This window comes from Poecilia reticulata, chromosome 10, assembly GCF_904066995.2.
Source record: "Poecilia reticulata chromosome 10, P_reticulata-male-v2, whole genome shotgun sequence".
Classification (NCBI taxonomy): Eukaryota; Metazoa; Chordata; class Actinopteri; order Cyprinodontiformes; family Poeciliidae; genus Poecilia; species Poecilia reticulata.
This window is the reverse complement of record NC_088839.1, coordinates 16,712,209-16,734,489: the sequence shown is the minus strand read 5'-3', so window position 1 is coordinate 16,734,489 and position 22,281 is coordinate 16,712,209. Positions and strand designations below refer to the sequence as shown.

The 22,281-nt window shown below is 44.7% G+C and overlaps 1 protein-coding gene across 5 annotated transcripts in view; it reads left to right on the top strand.

The window, feature by feature from the left end:
- Positions 1-18,333, top strand: part of fgf18a (fibroblast growth factor 18a) — a 37,599-nt gene extending 19,266 nt beyond the window's left edge. The window contains exons 1-5 of one of the 5 annotated variants that reach the window (XM_008420239.3): positions 7,842-9,630; positions 12,909-12,948; positions 13,083-13,263; positions 16,479-16,585; positions 16,708-18,333. In XM_008420239.3, coding sequence (XP_008418461.1) covers positions 9,599-9,630; positions 12,909-12,948; positions 13,083-13,263; positions 16,479-16,585; positions 16,708-16,977 — 630 coding nt within the window. In that variant the 5' untranslated portion in view covers positions 7,842-9,598 and the 3' untranslated portion in view covers positions 16,978-18,333. Of the gene's footprint in view, positions 1-7,841; positions 9,631-12,908; positions 12,949-13,082; positions 13,264-16,478; positions 16,586-16,704 lie in introns of those variants that run through there. The other 4 variants (XM_008420240.3, XM_008420238.3, XM_081611405.1 and 1 more) reach the window with 4 other exon arrangements.
- The last annotated feature ends 3,948 nt before the right edge of the window (positions 18,334-22,281 follow it).

Sequence of the window (22,281 nt, the reverse complement as noted above, 5' to 3'; positions counted from 1 at the left end):
AAAATCAAGGAGAACAATTATGAACAGGGCGGTCAATTACAAAGTTAGCATTTTACAGGGTCTTTTCTGATAGTTTTAACAAAAGAAAAGAATAGAATAGATCTAAATGCAAAGCTTACAGCAGACCAGGAGACTGAGCCAACAGCAGGGACCCATGGGATCTAAGCAGTGATGAGGGATGGCAACCAGAAACCCAGAGAGTCACATGGGTGTGCACAGCAACCCTCAGATACACAGCCACACAAATACACAAACTGGAAGGGTTGAAGCACACAAAGCAAGGCCTCACAAGTACCTGCGCTCGTCTGAAATCAGAGCGGACACCTGAAAAAATGTCTTCGTCTCACTGCGTATTGAGTGTATGCTCCTGCTAGTAATCATTAATCTTTTCTCATCTGTACGTCTCCTCTAATCTTTCTCTTTGGATTTCCTTCTACATCTGTGCCCCTCTTCTTCACCCCTCGCGTTTTATGTCTCAATCACAAGAGACATTGCCACAACCTACTGCTATCCAGAGGTCCACCGCTCTGACCAATTTACTGGTCTCACTCCGGAGTCCTGTCATGTGCCATAATTTAGCTCTCTCCAGAATGAGTTGCTTCCCATCTCACTGTCACATCTAATTTTTCACTATCATTCAACTCATTCAGGTCATTTGTCAGGAAAAAAAAAAAAACATTTCTGGCTAAGTGCGCAGAGGTGTCATCAGAATATTCTTTTAGTCTTCATTGTTTCATGACCCCACGCACATCAAATTTAACTCTAAATGACAGAAAGGGAAAGGCAGGTGGGATTACACAGGTTGAACTGAGAGAGAGCAGGACAAGCCAAAAAAGTTGGTATTTGTGAGGGGGGGAAAGATTGAAAAGAAAAGAGGAAGAATGAGCAAAAAAAAAGAAACAAAAGGCAAAGTGGGAGAGGAAAGAAGAGGCCAAAATCATCTGTACAGCTTTTTTTTTCTGTTGCTCCAATAGGACAAAAGGTTACAGCATGACGGGGTAGGTGCCAGGTGATGTGTGACAAGTCCAAATTAAAAATGACATAATGGTGGGGGCCTGGATGGGGTCCAAACTGGGGCTTGACTTAGAGCGAGGGTGGGGGGCAGGCCATGGCAACGAAGTCGAGATGGGCCACGCTAGGCTGGGCTGGGCTGCGACTGGGCAGCAGGGGGCTACCCTGCAGGCTCCTCCATATGGAACGTGTTAGCCTAGCAATTGCTAATGAAATGCAGGCTGACGTCAGGCAGGCACCCACCCATTGTTTTGCTGCTTAATTTGTTGTAATATTTGTCTTATAAATAAGGACTTTGCCAGAACAGACACAATAAGGAGTTGTGAGTGTACAGGGGCGGGTATAAGCAGAAGAAACCGTAAGTTAAGGCCATTGCAATCACTGTGTAAGTTAAGCAAAGCTAGGGGTTTGAGCATAATTGCCAACACGAGAAAAGCAAGAGGCCTAATAACTAAGTAGCATTTACAATGTACCTTTCTGTTGAATGTTTTTAGGATGAAGAAACAATTCTGTAATACTGCAACTCCATTAAAAAAATAAAGCCCGCAGTTGCTTGCTTGTTCATTGTGTTATTTATGCCTCTCCAATAGCTGTTATTTGCAGTACCTCTTGTTAATTATTTCTTTCCCCAACAGAGTAATCTACCAAAAATAGCCAAATAGCTGCACTTTTAAGAATGCTTTGGCTATTCCAAAGAGCTTTTCAGTAATTGATCACCACCTGGAAGTCTGGCAGAAGTTATTTAGCTCAAAAGGAAGGGAAATGAAGTGTAACAATGTAGGTGTAAAAGTAAAATAACAAGAGGAAAAACAAAATAAATGAACAAATCTGGACTGAAGAATTGCGGGGGGGAAAAAAAGATTAATAAAGAAAGGAGAAGAGCTATGGAAAAGTCCAAGCAGTGCTCTCGTTCATTCTCCTTTTTCTCTCTTTTTCACTGACATGTCAATTCTGTGGTGCTTTATTGGCATGAGTAATGATGGGAGGTGTTGCCAGGGTAATTACATAGCACATTAAAGGGTTTCATAAACATTACAGTTCCTCCTCTGCTCGGTGGCAAGGCTAAAGGGGCAGGAAGAGGGGGGAAAAAAAAGTGAATGGGAGAACCGGACACAGCGAGAGGGCGCAGAAGCAACACCAAGTGGAGCAGAAAGGAAGATGGAAGAGGAGAGGGCAGTCGGTAGGGAGGAGGAGGTGAAAAGGCAGGAGGAGTGTGGAAGAGATGAACAGAGGGGATGACAGTAGTGAAAGCTACCATGTGCAAGGATTCCATTGCGGAGCACTCGTACATGAAACGAGAAGAGAAAAAAAACAAGACAAACATGCCAGACCAGCGTCCAACACAAACCACAGCTGCAATTCACATCACAGCGCATTGAAAGTGACAGGATAACACTCTCACATACACACAAAACACAAAGCCCAACTGGGTAGACACCCCTGTTGACAAAAAAACCTGCATACGCCCAGGCAGCAACCATTCACGCTGGAGCCACAAATCCCACACTCAGCTGTACACAGTCTGTCACTGAGGGTCACGACACACACTCCCAACCAAACACACACAACCACAAGGACCATAATTAAACAAACATCCATCCACTTGCCGAACATTGCATATTTATGTACAACCTCATTGGTCAAAAGCAATTAACTTATACACACTCTCGGAGCTCCACAAATGGTTCCCACCAATCAGTGTCAAGCAGCATGCAGCGTCACGCCTGCTTTTAATCTACATCATGCAGGTTTAGCTGTGTTTACGCCGTAGTGTTGTTGCATCTGTCTTCAGTTTTGTACAGCTAAATGTCAGATGTATTACTCACTGTCCCTGTTGTTTATGAAATTCATGTCTGTGTCTGCTTTAACTCTGCAGGGATGTTCTTGAATAGTTGGCTCTGGTCGCACGGTCCTGTCATGAGTTCTTGAAGAGAATAATTTATGAACCAGGTGCACAAAGATGGTGCCTTCCAAGGTTGATGTCTTTATGATTTTAGCATACCGCTTCATCGATGCAAAATGTCCAAGCTTCCAACAAACAAGTCCTGCCAGATGGCCCAGAGGCAAAGATGAGACAGTGTTGCCGCTGGATTTTATGTATTATTGGATGTTTTCTGCGCATTGGTTTATATGAAAGGAGCAGATGTTTGGTATTATTGAGCATTTTATTAGACCTCGCCCACAACAGTGACAATAAGCGGCTTAAATCACAAAATAAATAACAGCTTCGAAACGTTTGCTACTAAAAAGGCAGGTGTAGACTGAAGGGGTTGACTGTAGGCATTATCTCCTCCAAATGACCAAAGTTTGGCACAAGTGAGATTGCCTGAATAATTACCCTGACTTGTTTCCAAAGCTGCATCAAATCCTCTAACCTAAAAGTGTCAAAGTAAAGTTATTCCAGTGCTTTAGTTGGGCTATGTATAGAGACAACAGCTGCAACGGATTCCAGGATGAAGCCGAGCAAACGTTCATATTCGCTGGATTAATCTTGCAAAGGGAGAGAGAAGGGAGCAGGCTGTGCACCACCAACATCGCCGCTAATAAAAACAATATTTTGCTTTTCTATTCATCTCAGCCGAGGCTCACTGTTGCTCTCTGCTAATTAATTCCTGGTCTCACTTGACTGCAGCTGTCGATTCTCTCATCTTGCAGACGCGAACAAGTGGCAAACAGGTTCTTATTTCAAAGCCAAGCACACTGTACACATTCCTTAACTTTGCATGGGCCCCTCTGTCATCAAAGGGCCTTTATTAAGTGTCTCATACATTTACACATTGGGGAACAGTTTAAACTTGGCCCATGATTAACGGAGCGGGGGATATCTATTCCAGATACCAATGTTAGGCTGACATCTCAACATCTGATGAGAAGTTTAGGGCCCATGTCTGCAGGTATTAATCAAAGCCACAAGATTCACTCACCCTCCACAGACCTTGCATATGCACAGGCCAACCCGCCCATCCAAGCATGCACGGCTCACGCCTCGTACACAAACCTAATTGGACACAATCAACTGCACTTGACACATCTGAAAGCTCCAAATCTGAACAGTGTGTTACCGACATGATGGATTGCATTCAGACTGTTTAAAGTTTTCAGCATTTCAAACACAGAGTTAACAGCAGGGGTGTAATTGTTGTCTGTTGGCCAGGTTGTGTACGAAAAAAAAAAATCCAAGCCAAGCCGTTTCTACACTTGACATCTTACGCACACCTCCACACTTGCGTGCACAACTGCATTAATGAATCAACAACTGGCCCCCGCAGTTCAGAAAACTCCGGGCTCTGCATTAGGTTGTACTCCAGTCACCCAGAACACAGAGTCATGCATGGTGACCTTTGGGTCAGGCCATAATGCCCTCGTTTAATGAGAGTGCCGTTTGGGGATTTGTTGAGCTCTAATAGAGAAAGAGTGCGCACACGCAGTGCACCCTGGGTCTTTGTCTGGGTGCTGACGATATTGACAAGAACTGATCGATGTTAATTGCTAAACAGAATGGTAATATTGACCCAGCTCCCAGGATGAAGAAGGCTGCAGGCTGAGTCAAACAGAAAGAAGTACGAAGAATGAGAAAAAGAGGACCCAGCCTAGACCTACGAGAGATGCTAACTGCTACAGACACACCCGGGTCTCTTTCACTTTAATGAGTCTAGCAAGAAACACAAAGGCACAATGTCCATCACTGCCAAGACTTGTCTACACACCAGGGGCATATGCTAAATAATCTACAGTATCCTGTCACTTTATGTGAGTTCACAAGGCAAGATAATTTATGAATCAATTGTGTGGCAAAGTTAAGAGTACCTGAAAGAAAGGCTGTGTTGGGAGAAATGGAAAAGGGGGAAATCATTGAATGCAAGGAGGTTTGTGCATGGCATGTGTGGGTGTGTGCCTCATTGCTGAGGATCAATAGGGAAGAGCTGCAGAGCAAAAGACATGAGCAATCGATATGCTCAATCTGAACGGGTGTGTGTGGGAGGGGGCAGATCTGGAAAGAGACAGATTAACAAGACAAAAGAACAGACAGAAAATAAATGAAAGAAAGGGAGATGTGTTGGCAAAACCAGAACGAGAGGCATTGATAGTTTTATATGGGTTAGATGCAAAATTTTTATTTAAAAAGGAAAGCATCTAGAACTACTTTAATGTAATTAGGTGATGTTCCATTCACCCACTCTGTTTTTTGCACCTTTCTAGTCTGTTATGTGGCTTCTGCTATAGTGTGCACCGGAAGCAGATCACATAGAGGTATGTTGATTCAGGGGTTAAAATCAGATTTCATAAAAGTAAATTGGGATTAGAACAACACTGATTGGCCGCTTTATTGGATACTTCTATTGCTCGTTAACATAAATAGCAAATCAGTCAATCACATGGCAGCAACTTAATGCATTTGATTATCTACAAGTGGTGAAGATAATTTCCTGAAGTTCAAACTGATGTGACATGGTCATTCGTGCCAGAATTCGGTTTACAGGACGTTTCACGCAACTGTTTCTTGGGCTCACATAGAATAAGCTGAAGGATAGAAAATATTCAATGAGCAGCAGCTGTGGCTACAACACCGTCTGGTCTGATGATTTCACCTTGCATTCAGATGGCAAGTTGAGAAGTTGATGTAAACACTATGAATAGCATGTATCCTTCCTTTTGTTAACTTTTCAGGCTGAGGGCGGTGTGATGGTGTGTAATGGCAGTTTTCTTGGGATAACCTTAGCACCAACTTAACACCACACAGTGCTGCTGCTGCTGCTGCTGACCATGTCAACTGCTTTGTGACTCTACAAGTAGCGACTTTCAACAGCATAATGTACCATGCCACAAGGAGCAAACCCTTTCAGACTGGCGTATGAACATTAGGAGTTCTCAGTACTCCAATGGCCTCCACAATCACCAAAAATCAATCCAAAAGGCCACCTTTGGGATGTGGTGGAACAGAAGATCTGCATTATGCATGGACACCCTGTACAAGCAGCATCAAATCTCATTCTGCAATGAGGGGGGGATGGGGAGTTGTCCAGTCCAATACTAGCAAGGTGTACATTCTAAGATGTCCAGTGATGCATAGAAAGTAGAAAATGGGGTGCACTGCAAAATATTGGGGGGGGGGGGGGGGGTGCTCTTTCATTATGATGTTTACTGATGTGCAATTCCACCAGGTGTTTGGCAATTGCTGCTGCCACTAGTCTAATGGAGCTGAGTGGGAAAGGTGGAGACTGCTGCTCCACAGAGAAACTTTGTGGAAAAAGGCGCCGTTTTGTGAGAGCATGCATATAGGCACCCCCCGAATGGCTGCCACGGGGCAGTCAAGGTTTCTTCAACTATGCAAGAAAGAGTCAATGTAACATACAAAGTGGCAATGTGTGGGTATTAATAGGTGAAGGTGTGCGTGTGTAAATGTTCATCATCACTAAACACAGTTTGTTAGAAATGATTTTAAAAAAATCCACACATTTCTAGCAGTTTTGCAGCTACAGAGTCTCCAGTGAATATTGGTCAAACCAATGCCGTAAGTCAGTGGGATGAACCTTTCCGTCTTTAGAACACCAGACAGGCCCATACCTCATCACCAGAACGCAGTTCAAAACCCTCTCCACAACATTTACACTCATGTCCCTTTGCAGCATTGTGGTGAGCAGACGGAGAGAAAACAGCACTGGGACACAGGTGCAACGATGAAGGGAGCCAGTAGCATGAAGGGAGGCCAATGCCTTGTCTATAGTGCATGACTGGAAAGCTTTCAACCACAGCACCCCTACCCAGAGCCCTGCTCAACTTTGTCCAATTGCCGAAGTCTCTCTTTCTCTCTCTCTCTGTGCGTGTGTGTTATGGTTGTACATCTGACATTGTTGAAAAGCCTTCACTTAGTACTGATAATAGCTGTCGTTAATACGGGATGGGGGGGGGAGGGGGCAACATCCTCCCACCTCGATCATCCACACTCAGGCACTCACTCACAACGCAAATACATAGGGAAATAATAGAGAGCAACAGTGTGTGTGTGTGTGTGTGTGAATGAAAGGTATGGCAGGAGTGCTGTGTTGGCTTGGCTGACCGTCTGCGGTTGTGTGGCGGTGAGAGGGAGTTTTGGGAGCGCAGAGCGGGCGTTGCTGCCGAAATCTCTGAGAAATGTTCGTTTTGGATCGGTGTCCGTGCTTACATACCGCCCTCCCGACTGTCTTTCATTCCCCTTTTCATTTTATCCTCTTAAGGTTTAACTTAAAAGTTATGAAACGGGGAGTCAAAATACATCACTTGAAGGGTGGATGTGCGTGTGAGTGTGTGAGAGAGAGAAAGAGGGAGAGAGAAAGAAAGAAAGAAAGAGAGAGGAGAGAAAGGGGGCGCACTGCCTCTGCACTTTGAATTTTCATTCCTGATTCCGGGGCCAAACTTAGGGTGCGAGGGCGAGGTTATCTTTAGAGGAGATAACCAGGAACTTCGCTACGTTTCACTGCAAATGTTCACCTGACTGAACATCTTTACGTTTTTTTTTTTTCCAGGAAACATTTCCATCGTTTCTCTGTGGCTGAATTCACTTCAAAACCCATTAATGCCGAAACACAATTTGATTGGTTTTGTTGGGGTTTTTTTTGTTGTTGTTGTTTGTTTTGTTTTCTCTGGGACGTGAATAACTCTGAGAGCCATGACATCATCCTCATTGTTTCCAGCGCATTTTTGCTTGTTTGAAAAATGACCTCGAGCACACAAACACAGAAGTAAAGCAAACCCTTAAAGTTAGTTTTGCATCGAAATGGTGACTCTGTCTCTCCTTTATTAGCAGATGCGTTTCGTGCTGAGGCCAACTCTTCTTAAAACTGATATTTTTTTGCATTGGAAGTTTGGTCCGCATCGCGTAGCGACCAACTAATCCCATTTTGATCCAATAAGTGTGCGCTTGTGTGCATGTGAGTGAGAGAGAAGGAGAGATAGAGAGGGAGAAGGAGGGAGGAGAGGCGGGAAGGAGGGAGGATTGATCAGCGTCTGTTAAAATCTTGTTCTGGTTTTTCTTGGAGTGAGGTCTGTGCCTGCCGACGCGCCTCTCCTGTGCAGCCCCCCTTCAAGAGGAGCTATTTAAAAAAAAAAAAAAAAAAAAAAAAAAAACAGAGAGGGAGAGAAAGGAAAGAAACCTTTTTTTTATTTTTGAAAAGAAGAAGGATCTGCATAATACCAGTGAAGTGGATAAAAGCGCACGGCTGGATTCTTTTTGCGTTCTCTCGCGTTTTTCCCCTCTGGTGTCTGAATGAAACGGGGAGGCAGAGACATGCGAGAGCAGCGGAGTGTAAGGTTTTGCTCTGTTCTGGGGGTGTCGGTCTGTCAGCATGACTGAGTAAACACCTTCTGCCTTTAACTTTTATTCTTCACAAGCTGGTGAGTTTCACTCCACCGCTTCTTTTTTTTGCAGCCCAGAGTTCCCTTTTCCCTTGGAACGCTGCAGAGACTTTGGTGTTTCACTACCCCCCACCCCCGGTCCTCCCCCCAACACACTGTCAGTGAAACTGCCCTAAACTTTTCTGCGTTTTTTTTTTTTTTTAAATAAATAAGAAGATCGTATTGCATTCCCCCCCTTCAAACATTTTGAAGGTGATGTCATCGTGCTGTGTTTTGGCAGGTATTGTGTTGAGAGGGCGCAGAGGGGACTGCTGCAGCCAAGTGGTAACCAGCGGCTGAGTAGAGCCGGGGGGTGGCGGGGGGAAAGAGTCCGGAAAAATCAGGTGCAAAGTGCGGCATGTCATTTCCTCGCCGTGTCGCGGGTGGCTGACTCTGCCACCCAGTCGCAGCTGCTCCCATCCTCTCCAGCCACCTCCTTCCTCCATCATCTTTCTTTCCCTTCTACTACCCCCCTATTTCAGGACTGCCCATATTCTTCCATCTGAGCTGGACCGCTCCGGGACCTTATCAACGTCTTCCTGGTACACCGTTAGAGGGGGTGTCACATGAGCTCCAGACCCGCAGCGTGGAGGCGCAGAGATGACCGCGATCGCATTGAATTACCCTGCGCCCTCAGAGCCCCATCATCCAGGTCGCAGTTTGCTCCAACCGCCAGCCCAGGAAACCCGCTTGCAAGAGCTCCAGAACCCGCACAGCTTGGATTAAACCTGCCTCTAACTCCCGTCTGTGGATCTCGGCGAGTTCGGCTTTTTTCCGCTTTTTTTCCCTTTTCTTTCCTCCTCCTAGCGCCGAAAACTTTTACGCACTGGATTACGCATCTGTTCCTGGGGGTCAGCTAGGTCGATCGGTGCAGGCAATTTGTAACACGTGAACGCGCTTTCACCTGTTTCGCTTTCTGTCGGGAACGCGCAGCCCATTTGCTGCCCCCGCCCATCTGTCCCACCACCGGTCAGGACGGCTGTTAAAGGTTGCCCGGCGGTCATCACTCACGCCGTCTCGTCTCCGCCATCCACACCGGGAGGACCGGAGCACGCCGCTGCCGCCGATGCCAACAGGAGTGACAACTGACTCTTTGACTCTGGACATCATCCATCAGGTTCACGGCGTGAAGGGAGAATCTCCGGACTGTCGGACTGGCTCAGACCGAGCGAGGAGACCGTCTCTGGGCCAAGTTCCATAGTGGAGGGGGGAAGCAATGTGGTCCCTTCTTTCCACGTTGACCGTCTTGTAAGTCACTTTTCATCTAATTTCTTTACTCGGATTCTATTGCTCTGGCTAAACGTCTTAGGAGGGTCAGGGCAGCAGATGAAGATGAGGGCTGTAATGTCTAAGGGTTACATTACTCCACAGAAGACATAGGAGTGCAAGGGTCTGTTTTGATTGGCTGACAGTTCAGGGCCATTGGGTCAGAGTCGGGGCCTTGTTGCTCATAAAACCTGCCATAAACATCTTCATCACCATCTGCACTCACTTTGGGGATGGCCAGGTTCGAAATGGATCAATTTTCCTTTTTGTTCAACAAGTGTGTTTTTTCTCCTGGTTTTGGAATATTTCAAATGTTCCATCAAAAAACACTGGCTTTATCTGTGGGACAGCTAAATTATAGAGCCAAGGAGCAAATATATGGAAGGAGGAGGATGCAGGACCAGGGAGGGTGTGTGGAGGGGTGCGCGTTTGAGATGTTCCTCCTCAAAAGTCAGGGGGTTTATTTTTCTTCCTTTGTGTCGGCTGTTCGTCTCCCAGATGGCAGTCATCTTTAGATACTTCTCATTCCTTACACAACCTGGACAGGGTGTGTGCTGCCGTTTGTGTCTCTGTGCCTTCCTCTCACCTAACTGGCTACATCTGTCTTCCTTTCTTGCCCATACCATTTCTGTTTTGTTTTGTTTTTTTCCCCCACAGATACCTTCTTAGATTAAAAGAAGTATAAATTAATAACTGATGAATGACGGTGCCCCTGGCGGCATCCGAAGAGACACTTTCTGTGCTAATCTGCTGCTCTCCCAGTCATCTTTTTTTATTAATTTCCATCTCACTTACCGGTGTTACCACAGCCGCTTTTCATCCTCCAGATGCCGTTTAATCCTCTTGATCACAGGTTTTCAGTTTAGGGCTTTTGGTCTAAACAACCTGCTAATTTCTGTGACTTGTTCAGACTTCTGCTGCGTCATCAGCCTCGAATGCTGCTCATATCCCCCACAGGTCTAAGCAAAACTCTAAAGCGGGGTCTGCTTGCAGCACATTTAAAACTTTTGAACTTTGCTGAAGCCCACTGCTCCAACTTTGGCGTACCACGTAAACCACTGCTACACACAGTCTGAAACCGCCACTCTGTGCCGAGTCCCACAGGTCAACCACTCTTCTCCACGCTAGTGCCCAGTCTACAGCGCTGAGGCCTACTCTCCTAACCGCAGCCTCCATATGGTTGATCTGCTGGGATGTAGGTTTATGATGTCAGATGGCTGCTTATTTTGGCAGTGGGCCCGGGCACATTGGGCTTTCCCTCTTTCTCCCCTACCTCTTTCTGTCCTTATTCCTCTTGAATTTTTTACTCTGCACTCTCTTATTTTCTCGTTTTTCTCATCCCTCCCCCCACCGCCCGGCTGATCCCATCTCTCTCTTTCCTCTCCCCTTCTCCTTCTCTCTGTAGCTGGCATAATATGGAGTGTCTGTGGTTTTTGTGGGAGCGGGGGAATCCAGTGCAGAGGCACTTTTCCTACAGCGTCCTCGGCAGTGGTGCAGCCGTGGTGTTTTAACAGCTGAGAGTCCTCACAATGCACAGGCGCTCTGGTTTTTTCGGCTGCGCAGGCAAAAAAGTGAGGGCCAATGCTCCGCTGCATTTCCCAGGATGTCTGCATCTATTAGGACGACCTGGAGCAAGCCAACAACACCGGCTATGGAGTCTTATGAGACAGAAGAGGGAAAAATAGAGGGGAAACAAGATGGCCATGGGGGTGTATTTGTACGAGGCAGGGCACAGAGACATGTTACGCAACACTAAGCACATGTTGAACACCTTCCACTTCCACCGTTTGCCCTTTTGTCTTCTCGTCTCGCTTTGCACTTTGCGGTTTCGCCTCTGTCGTTAATTTGCTTTTTGTTTTCTCCCCTTTGCTTCGAGATGTGTAACCTCTGTGTTTTCTGACCCCATCTCCCCTGCCTCACGTTAGTACGTCTGCCTGTTCTTTCAGATGTTATCTCCACTCTCCCATCTCAGCCCTCTTCAGCTTCATCTCTCCTCTTTTTACTCTCACATTATCTTCCACAGCCCTTCTCCCGGCCTGGGCCGCTGCGTACCTCTCGGCCTACCTTTCCTCTTCTCTTTGCTATTTGCCTCTCTCAGCATGTCTTTGCTTAGGCCCAGCTGTCAGCTGTCTGCCCCTCCTGTATACACATATTCACCCTGCACACATCTGCACATCTGTGTGTGTACCCATGACAGTGTGGAGGAGTCACCCTTGCTAACCCTAAACATAAAGAAAGATTGGAGGCAGGGGGGATGATAGGAGAAAGGTAGAGCGGAGAGAAATGACGGGGAGGGAGAGATAAACTCGGCGAGCAACAGGGAGGACTGCGAGCCAGAGAGAAAAAGAGAGAGAGAGAGAGAAGAAGCATGCAGAGAGATAGCAAAAGATGAGGTGGGGAAAGACAAAATTCATAGAATTGCTTTTCAGCCCACACACTTGGTTTTGAACTCCATCAAGTGTTCAGCCACTAATTCAGAGCTGCTCAAGGACTGCCAAAGAAGATTTTGCAACACAATCACTCCCTTACAAAAGCTGTAAATAACGTGCGATGCATTCAAGGTCAAGGTCTACATGTCAATTAGGCAAGAAAGTGAGAAGAATTTTAATAAGCGCAACCAGCTGTTTCCCCTGTAATGATTAAAAACCTTTAGTTGGACAACTAATAGGCTTCATGTAGACAAAACAAAAAAATTTTGCACCGTGCCACCATAAATCATTTTTCCCCGTCTTAGCTCTTGTTCGCACATATTCCAAGCATCTCCAAATGTAACCACAATCCACCGCTCTCGAAAGCCACATCACAGCTGAATGAACACCTGTAGTCCAGCACAGCTGTCTACATACACAGGCGGCCAAATGAGCCAGCCCGTTTCCTTAGATGTGCGAACCAAAAACGTGTTCTACTCGTCTCGGCATGTTTGCCATGTCGGTGTTGGGTCCAGTCGGGTCATTTGCAGGCCAGATTTTTGGAAGGGCAAAAGTCACAGATGGGTCAGAAAGTGGGCTCGGACAGGAGGCTGGTAGCGTTACCGAAAACACTGCCCTGGGTGTTGTCTGTCTTTCGATTCCTGGACATCTGCCGGTCCGTATGTCAAGTCGTCGAGCCAGTCTCACGCCCAGGAGTGTGAGTAATCACCCGAGAAGGAAATGAGATGTCGGACGGAGAGAACAGAGGAAGAAAGAAATGGAAATGATGGTGTAATGCCCTAATCTTCCAAAATTTTATATTTCTTAACTCACTGTTTCTGCTTTTTCCAGATGTATCCAGATGTTACTGGTGATGTGCAATCCATTGCAGGTGAGAGACGGCATGCATGACAAAGGAGCGATTGTGTAGCGTGAAAGACGTCTTGTGTATTGATTTTATGCACGTTCCTTCAAGCATCTTCCCAATCCTCTGCCAAACTGCGGATGTGCTTGTGGGTGTTCCAGCAGGTACTTGGCGTGGATGGAGTCAACTTCAGTGTGCATGTGGAGAACCAGACGCAGGTGCGAGACACCATGAGTCGGAGACACCACCGAGTCTACCAGCTCTACAGCCGTACCAGCGGCAAGCACGTCCAGGTGTTGGGACGCAGGATCAGTGCCAAGGGAGAAGATGGAGACAAATATGGTAAGACACAAACACAAACGTACAGTGAAAAGCAGAGTAGTAGCACTTGACTACTAAATGTGCTCATGTCCTATTTGCACATGCGGACGGCCTTGCAAAGTATTCACACCTTTTGAATATTTTGCCATGTTGAAACCTAATTTATTTATTTTTTTTCTTTTACACATTTTTACTGACAGAACAACACCAAGTAGAAATCGGTTTTGATGTAAAACACTAGTGGACGTTCAGTTTTCTTTCCTCTTCCCTGAGGTCCGTAGTAAACAATGAACGCGCAGCATCATAAAGACTAAGGAGCGCTGCAGACAGGCTACAGATCGTTTTAAAGCGGAGTTAGGAATATAAAACAATATCGTCACATTTAAGCGTCTCACAGAACACTGCTGAGTCCATCATTCAAAACCGGAAGCTAAACACAAGACAACCTTGGAACAAATAAACTTGTTGGAGGCTGTAGGAGACTTTAGATAGATAGGGCTAGAGATTGAATCTCCCATGTTAGCCTGAGTTGATTCAGATCAAATCGTATCCATATGTCAGATTAGCCCAGTCATAATAAAGGCTTGGGAATTGCTGTTTGCAATTTGGCAGAGACATTCCCCAAAATATTTGATATTAAATAAAAGGTGATTTTACAAAGTACAGACTTAAGAAAGATGCTGAATACACATGCATGCCGCACATTATGCTGATTTATATCGGCAAATTTTAATTTTCCTTATACTTTGCGAAGATGCACCACTTTGTGTTAGTCTACCACATAAAATCTCATGAAAAAATACATTGAAGGTTTTGTTTGTAATGTGACAAAACGTGGAAAAAGTTCAAGGGCTGTGCATACTTTAGTGAGTCACTGTAAGAAGAACAAAGACTTGAAAGTTGACCAGATCCATGCATCATTGGAGATGCACATAAAAGCACACATACAGGCCTTCCGTTCTGTGGCTTTGACAAAGGGGCAGCGAAGCTTGTCTTGGGAGCACAAAGACCACATTGACTGGCTGCAGACTCAGTGATTCACAAGAGAGAAGACACAGAGAGAAAAGGTGTCACGAAAGAAAAAAAAAAGTGTGAGATAAAGGAAGGAGCCTAGCATCGATGCTCGGATAGAGCATCGGACCGAGTGTTAGAAACTCATCTCTTTCATTGATCCAACCATTGATTTTTCATCCTTCCTGTTGTCTCCTCTGGATTTTAAACAGCAGGCTTCCTTTCCCTCCCTCCATCTATCGTCTGACACTTTCTCCGTCCATCCCCCAACATCCTTCATCCCTCCTGCTAGATGTGTAATGATGGCTAAGCCATTCTTAAACAGCACAGAATCAATTAAGCCTTCCCATAGAGCTTCATAATTCTGTATGTTGGCACATCCTTTCTATTCATTTCAGGTCACATGTCTGTCCGTTTAGCCCCGGGTACAACACATGCAGAGATGCACCTGTTTTTATATGAGCATTTAAAATATGACTTGACTCAAAAAAAAAAACAACAACAAAAAAAACAACCAACAATTAGACCGGTGGTTTCTGCGTCCGAACTACAGGCACAGAGAATAAATCTGGAAAAAAAAAACGTGTATGACAGTACAAAGATGAAGAGTAAGAGCAGAAGGGAGATGAGAAGACAGTTGGGGGAAGAGACATGAAGGGGACAAGAGGGAGGGAGGCATTGATTTCTGCTGACCCCTTTGTTGACTAAGGTCATGTAGGAACCATTTTAGGATTTATTTTTAAACAGGCACAAACACTCTCTAAAGGTGTGTAGTTAGTGAAGCAGCAGCCCTGCTGCCTGGAAGGTTGAACACACATTGTGCGCCTACACGCAAAAACACAAAAGGGCACAGGAGCACACGCACACGCCTTAAAACAACAGGATCACAGGCACTCAGACTGAGTGTTCTTCGGCTCCCCTCGGCTGCCTTTTTTTTTTTCTCGGCTGTTATCTTTTTATTTTTCCTCAAGGCCCGTGTGCAGTCAGAGTTCTCACATCCATGTGTGTGATCAACCTGCTCTAATAGCCATCTGTCCTGCCAGAGACATTCACATCTGCCTGTGATTTATTACTCAGGTAATAGGGGCTATATGAATCACCATACTGCGACCCAGACAAAATGCTTCGACTGGTTTAAATTTAATGTCAGCTGATTAAAACCCATCTTTTTGTCCAAGCTGTTGACACCATGTGAGATGTTGAACAAATTATTTATTTTCATTATCTTTTTTTATTGTTCTTAATTCTTTCCCTCACGTGGCTGCTTTATGTATTTTCGATCATCGTTTGTATTTTACTCTATTTTTTGTTTTTCTGTGCAGCACTTTGGTGCGCTGTGGTTTTCAAAGTGCTTTATGGATGAAGTTGGAGTGGATCATTTGAATGTCTTTCACGTGAAGACAACATTTCTGATATTTCAGTGAGATTTTATGAGGTAGACCAGTGCAAAGCAGCACCTATTTGTAAATGAAAGCATACAGGATTTTCAAAATTTTGCAAATCGGTATTTATAAATGGATGTGCATAAGTATTCAACTCACCGCTAAATAAAATCCGGTGTAAGCATTTTGCTTCAGAAGTCACCTAATCCATTTACACCGTTCACCTGAATGCATGTAAAAATCACACTCCAGATAATGAGAGCATTAATCAGAAAAGCCCAGGAGGTCCATAGTGACTCTTGAGAATCGGCAGAGATCCACAGCTCAGGTGAGAAAATCTGTTGTTAGGGCAACTACAAGTTGTGAACTCCCCCAATCTAGTCCTTACGGGTGAGTTGCAAGACATAGCGATTGTTGAAAAGCCGTTAGAAGTCCAAATGAATGTTTTTCATCTTAAGAGGATACAGCAAACACACTGAAGGGGGCACTCTGGCCAGATGTACCCATAATAAAGATTTGACCTTTGTGGAAAACCTCATCTGTGGCGGAAAATTAACAATGCGTGTCACCCTTAACACACCATTCCAGTCTGTGGTTGTAATGAGACAAATGTTCCAGTTTACATGGAGACACTCAAGACTTTGTTTTTGGGTGTGAACCTTTTTTACTTTGGATGTCAGTTAAGTTCAGATTTTTTTGCCATTGTAATAGATCACAGGAAGCCCTGAACAAAAGGAGATCAAAAGTTTTGGGGTTTCTCATATCTGTCGGATTAATAAATCAACAAACAGACACACATTCATCTCTAATGTCTGTCTGTTTCTCTGTCTGTCCCTTAATAAGCCCAGCTTGTAGTGGAGGCAGACACCTTTGGTAGCCAGGTGAGAATCCGAGGCAAAGAAACCAACTTCTACCTGTGCATGAATCGCCGCGGGAAGCTGGTGGGAAAGGTGAGCCGCTTTCTTATTCGGACGTGTTCATAAAACAATGTCTCCGAACTTCCTCACAGGCCTCACTTTAAGCCATTGTGTATATACCTGTGGTTTTTTTTTTTCCTGCTCTTTCTCAGAAGGCCAGCAACCGAAGCGCTGACTGCGTCTTTGTGGAAATGGTCCTGGAAAACCATTACACAGCTCTGATGTCTGCGCGCTACACGGGCTGGTATGTCGGCTTCACAAAAAGGGGGCGTCCTCGCCGGGGACCCCACACGCTCCCCAACCAGCAGGACGTACACTTTATGAAACGCTTTCCGCCCGGGGAACAGCCTGACCTCACCACACCCTTCCGCTTCACGACCATCAGCAAGCGGGTCAAAAGGGTCCGCACCACTGGGACACGCTAGCAGTGGCTGACGCTAGCACCCACAGTCTTGAGGAGCACAAGCCTCACCCTGAGCCTCCAAATGGCTAACCCAGTCATCTCTTCTGTTGCACTCGACTGATCGTCCATCCCTTTGATGGGACAAATATTGACCAGAAACCCGATGAATCATTAATGGGGTTCAGCTTTAAGAATCCTAATTCAACACTCATAGCACCTGGTTAGTCACAATTTCGCTAACCTTTTGTTCCCTTGGACCAACTGGACTGTATCTCCAGTAACGCTGGAAACTCGGAAAGAGTGACAGAGAGCCTTAAGGTCAGTCGGAGTCCAAGGCATAACAAAGGCCTGGAATCCAGAACCACATAAACCACATCCCAACCATAATCCTGTCTGGAGTCCAGGTGGACTGTGTCAAGCGTGGGATTGTAACTGGACCATACAGAGAAAGCATAGCTGGGGAAAGACTAGCTGAACAAGACAATGAGTGCTTAGGCTACAACAAAGGGAAAATTGGGACATGAAAATGTTCGAAAGGATACAGAGATGGTGATCCGCACGGACCCAGAGGACATATAATGAACTGTTGACATGTGACGCACTTACCTGTCTCACTACTAAACCGGTGGGAACCTGTGGGACTGTTGGGCGAAAGGCAGGAAAATTAAGGATGAATGAAGAAATATTAGAGTGAATGACACTGAATATATGCATGTTCTTGAGAGGCTGACAAGGAAATGTGTATTGCATGAGTGCTTGGAGATAATAATAAAAAAAAATAAAAAATCACAAGAGGTTCTGGAAATGGACCGTGCTGTCCCAGGACATGTCGATGCAGGGACCGAAGCTTTAAGAACTGGAATGTACTTAATAAACCAAGCTGCACCAAATTCTGCCAACAACTCACTGCAAACCAAACCAACTGCAACCAAAGACAACTGGAGACTTTCTTTACGATTCCTCCTCTTTCTTTGCTCCCCCCCCCCTCGAGGACGCTACATCCACAGCTTTAAGGTGCAGAAGGTGATGAGTGCTTGGCTAAGCCCAGTGGGGAGTGTGCCTTCTCTTATAGCATCGCTATAGAAACGACCCAGGGGGATGATGCTCCTGTGAGATACCGTGGATACAGAGTGCTGCTACCAGGACATTCAGTGGGATAGCCAAAGTCTCATGCATACACACAAGGGAAGAAAAATTAAAGGGAACAATTTATTGAAAGTATAAATATATATATATTATATATTAAAGAAAGACAGAAACGTAAATAAGCAATCTTACTATGATGGTTACTATAATTATTACGATAAAATTATTTCATTTATTTATTTCAGCTCTGTGTGCAGCAGTCTTTCTTGACTCAGTAAACCTTTCAGAAACATTTCAAACGTCTCCCAGTTTCTTTTAAGCAGCTTCATCACTTTCTTATTTCATGAATAATTTGAAGGTATCTTTTTTCAGCCAAGTTGCCACCCATTGTCTAGCTTCATTTATTAATTTATTGTTGGTGTGGTCGCTTTTCTAGGTGTTTTTTTAAGGAACGGGGGGGCGTGGTGACGTTGATCCAAACAATTCTTCCTCTTCTAGCCTTCCAGTCATAACTTTCAAAATTAAACATATAAAATGACAGTATAATAAACAAACTGGTTGTGTGATGCAAAACATCATTACTTTTTACCATTCTTGTCGGATCAAGTATGACCCAATCTAAAAATGTCTCATGTGCTCTGTGTAGCCTCAACTTTGGCTGACTGACTGTCATCGTATGGTTGAGGGAAGGCCCATTCAAGAAGCTTAAGGTTTTCCTATTGTATCCATTCCAAAACCAGTTATGAAGTGTTTGTGATCATCGTCTGGACAGCTGTGTCCATTTTTCCAAGGAGTTGAACTCGAATATTACCCCTAGTTTAAATGAAGTTGCTTAGGCCATTCGAAACAACCCAGGAACCACCAGGGCCATAATGAAATTTAATATCCTGAAGCTCGAGTTGACTGTCCACAGTGAGTTCTACATCATCATAGACTTTGAACGGGTCTGCCAAGAAAGAAACACCTGCTCCAAAATCAAAACCCTCAAATATGACTGAAATCAACAGCTGCTCACTTAGTGACAGTGAATCGTCTTCTGGAGAAAAGTTCAAAATTGAGCTGTTTGGTCATGATGATAAAAATGTATGTTTTAGAGAAATCGATGTAAGGCTTCCAAACCCAACAACAACGTATCCACCGTCGAGCATGGTGGTGGTAGCATCATGGAAATCATATGTTTCCCGTCCATGGGTACTTGTGCATGGCATGAAGTAGGTTGAATAACTAACAACGACCGCCACCAAATTCACCAACATCGCTTCCGATCAACTTTTAAATAGCTGAAAATTAGACACAACTCTGTGTTCCAGTAGGACAATACCAAACGTCACAAGTTGTCCCAGAACGGATTATGCATGTTTGCATTAATCTTCTGGAATTGCCCCCACTTCAGCACATTTATGGACTATTTTTAAAATCCGCGTCATCTGCCATTTCCTGTAAGATGGTCAAATATTTGGCCAGAATCATGCCAAGACCTTTGCCAAGGGACCCAAATGTTATTGGGGTAAATGTATATATTTGAGCTTGTGAGAAAGAGAAAATTCAGTATAAATGTTACTTAATATATATATATATATCTCGGGCATTAATGTCGATGAGAGCATGTAAACATCTGACTACAAGTTTATACATTTCCTACAGTCCACCCAATAATGTATTGATCTTGATTTTCTCCTTTTCGTTTAGATCTATGAGCAGAACCGCCTTATGACTGTGATGGCAGTGCTTGCATAAGACCTTTATGCCCTGATTTTTCTACTTCATTCCTGCTAATGAGAATCACTGCACAATAGATTCATGAAAGTTTTTAATGCCAGCAGTAGATAAAACCCAAGCAGTAGTAATATTCTTTTTTGCATGGAAAGGAGCAGTTTTGAGAAATTTGACAGGGATCTTGTCCTTAAAGCTGCTTTTAAATTGAAATCAAGATAAGTTTGAACAATTGAAAGCTAGTGTAAGATATGGTTTCTGCCAAGAAGCACACCAGCTAAGACTTTAAATGCTGTTGAAAATATTATGCCAACATCTACAAAAACTCTCAGAGCAACCAGTTTGCAAAAATGCACCTTGATTTGATTTATTTTTCAAATTATCAAAAAAGAAGAGCATGAAGAGTCCTCATAGTAGCGGAAGTTTTCTAGCCGTTTCTTCCCTCTCATCTCTCCTGCTCTTATCCTCCATCCCTTCCTTCCCAATCTTAGCAGGAGGTCACAGAAGAGATGTCACTGCCAAATGACCCAATCACTTCGGCAGACACAAACAGCTGACTCAGGGGGGAAAAAAAAGGTTGCACCAGAGGATTCCTATTGCAAGGCAACAGGAATCTGCACCGAGGGGGAGGTGGGGTTGGTATAAGGAGGAGACAGTGAGGTGGAAGAGAAAATGGGTGTGGGATAAAGAAGAGCGAGTAAGGGAGTAAAGAGGTGTGGGGGGGGGGGGAGAGAGAGGGGTTTGCTGGTGTAAGTTGTTCATTTCTGGAACGTTGCTTCAGTTCCACTCGGGAATGATGGAAATATTCCGCGTAGCCAAACCCAGAGTGGAAGGTGTATGGTAATCATGTCGGGGAAGGAATGCCAAATATGTGCGTGAGAACGGAGCTGTGACCTGAGAGCTGCAGGAATTATGGGCCAAAATCCCACAGACCCAGAGGAAGCACACACACCCATATCCAACACATACACACATCATATATTAACAGTGCTCCACCAAGTGCAAATGTATCCCACATAACTTATACTCTGAATCTTAAACATTCAGTTACACTGGCTGAAGCGGAGCAGTAGAGACAGTCCCCTCACAGCAGGCCGCCCCCTTGCACTGGAGGAGATGCGTTGAACGAGTGGGCTCACGTGTTGTGAAAGAAGAAAAGCTGAAGTGCATGCAGACGGCCGTAAAATGTACCGCATTTCAAATCTCTCTCTCAAACTGACAGCATTTACAAGATGTGGTATGTGATCCTCTGTAACAGGTTGTTTAGACTCCAAACTTGGCCACCCAACTGTCAGAGCTAAAGCCTTAAAAACAGGTTGTGCTCTAGCAGGAAAATGAGTAAATACTCCCATCTGGTGGTAAAGGTCAGAAAAATATTCTTTTACGTGGAAAAAAAAATAAATAAATGTTGCCCTGGGATTTGCAAAAGCACACAAACGTTTCCCATTCATTCGTGAGTCTAACCGGCCTGTAGGTTAGGTTTTGTTTCAGTTGGGACCAAACTGACGCAACCAGATTTCCCCACTTGGTAAAATGCCTGAAACAGAACAAAGTAATTATAAATGCACGATCGTTTGGGGTTTTTCCAAGCAAAACTTCCATCTGTCCATCCGTTTTCTTCTGCCTTTCAGAGATCTGCTTGTGCTGGTGTTACTAATCCAAGTAGGGAAAAGCAAACATCCCTCTGCCCAGTGGCCCTGCCCAGCTCATACTGGAAGATTTCAAAGCTCCCAGTGGAACTTGGCTGGAAGACCTTTAGAGGGAAGCATCCAGGACCAATCCTGATCAGATACAGATTTACCTCAACAGACTGCCATTCCTTTGATGTGTAGGACTTCACACAGGCTCGTTCAAAGGTCAAGTCCCGCCTCCTTTAGAATGCGGCTCCTTTCAGTCACTTGTATCTGGGATTTTAGCCTTCCAGTCATAATCCATGTGTTCATAGGTGAGGTTTGGAACGTCGACAGACTGGTAGTTTTGCTTTTTGCTGTAGCTCTTTCTTGACCACAACAGACTGGCACAGTGCTCATATTGCTGTTGAGACCACGATTAGTCTTTGGATTCCTCCATTGAGACAAAGACCAACCAACAACCTGGGAAGGGAATCCACTTTTTTTCTGGTTGAGAACCTTAGACACCGATTTGTAGGGGCTAAAGCTCAAAATAGCTGTTGTACACTGTAATGCACATTAAAGGTTATGGCTTGAAGACATACAGAACATTGTAATCCGCAAAAAGCAAAGTCCAAGAGGTTCCCAAACAAGACGTACTCCCCTTTACGCTTAAACCTTGAAATCTAGTCGATGAAAACCACCAGCAGGTTAAGGACTGTGAAGAAGTCCTCAGCATGTCAACACTTGAGCTAAGGTTAAGTCTTTCCCGATGCCTACTCCTGACTGGGGACATTTCCGAGTACGTCACATGAAGAGGAAGGATGACTGAAATCCACTCATAACACAAACACACACACTCTCACACAGGTGAGAACAGACAGACATTCGGACTTACAGTTGGCTCAACACTCCAC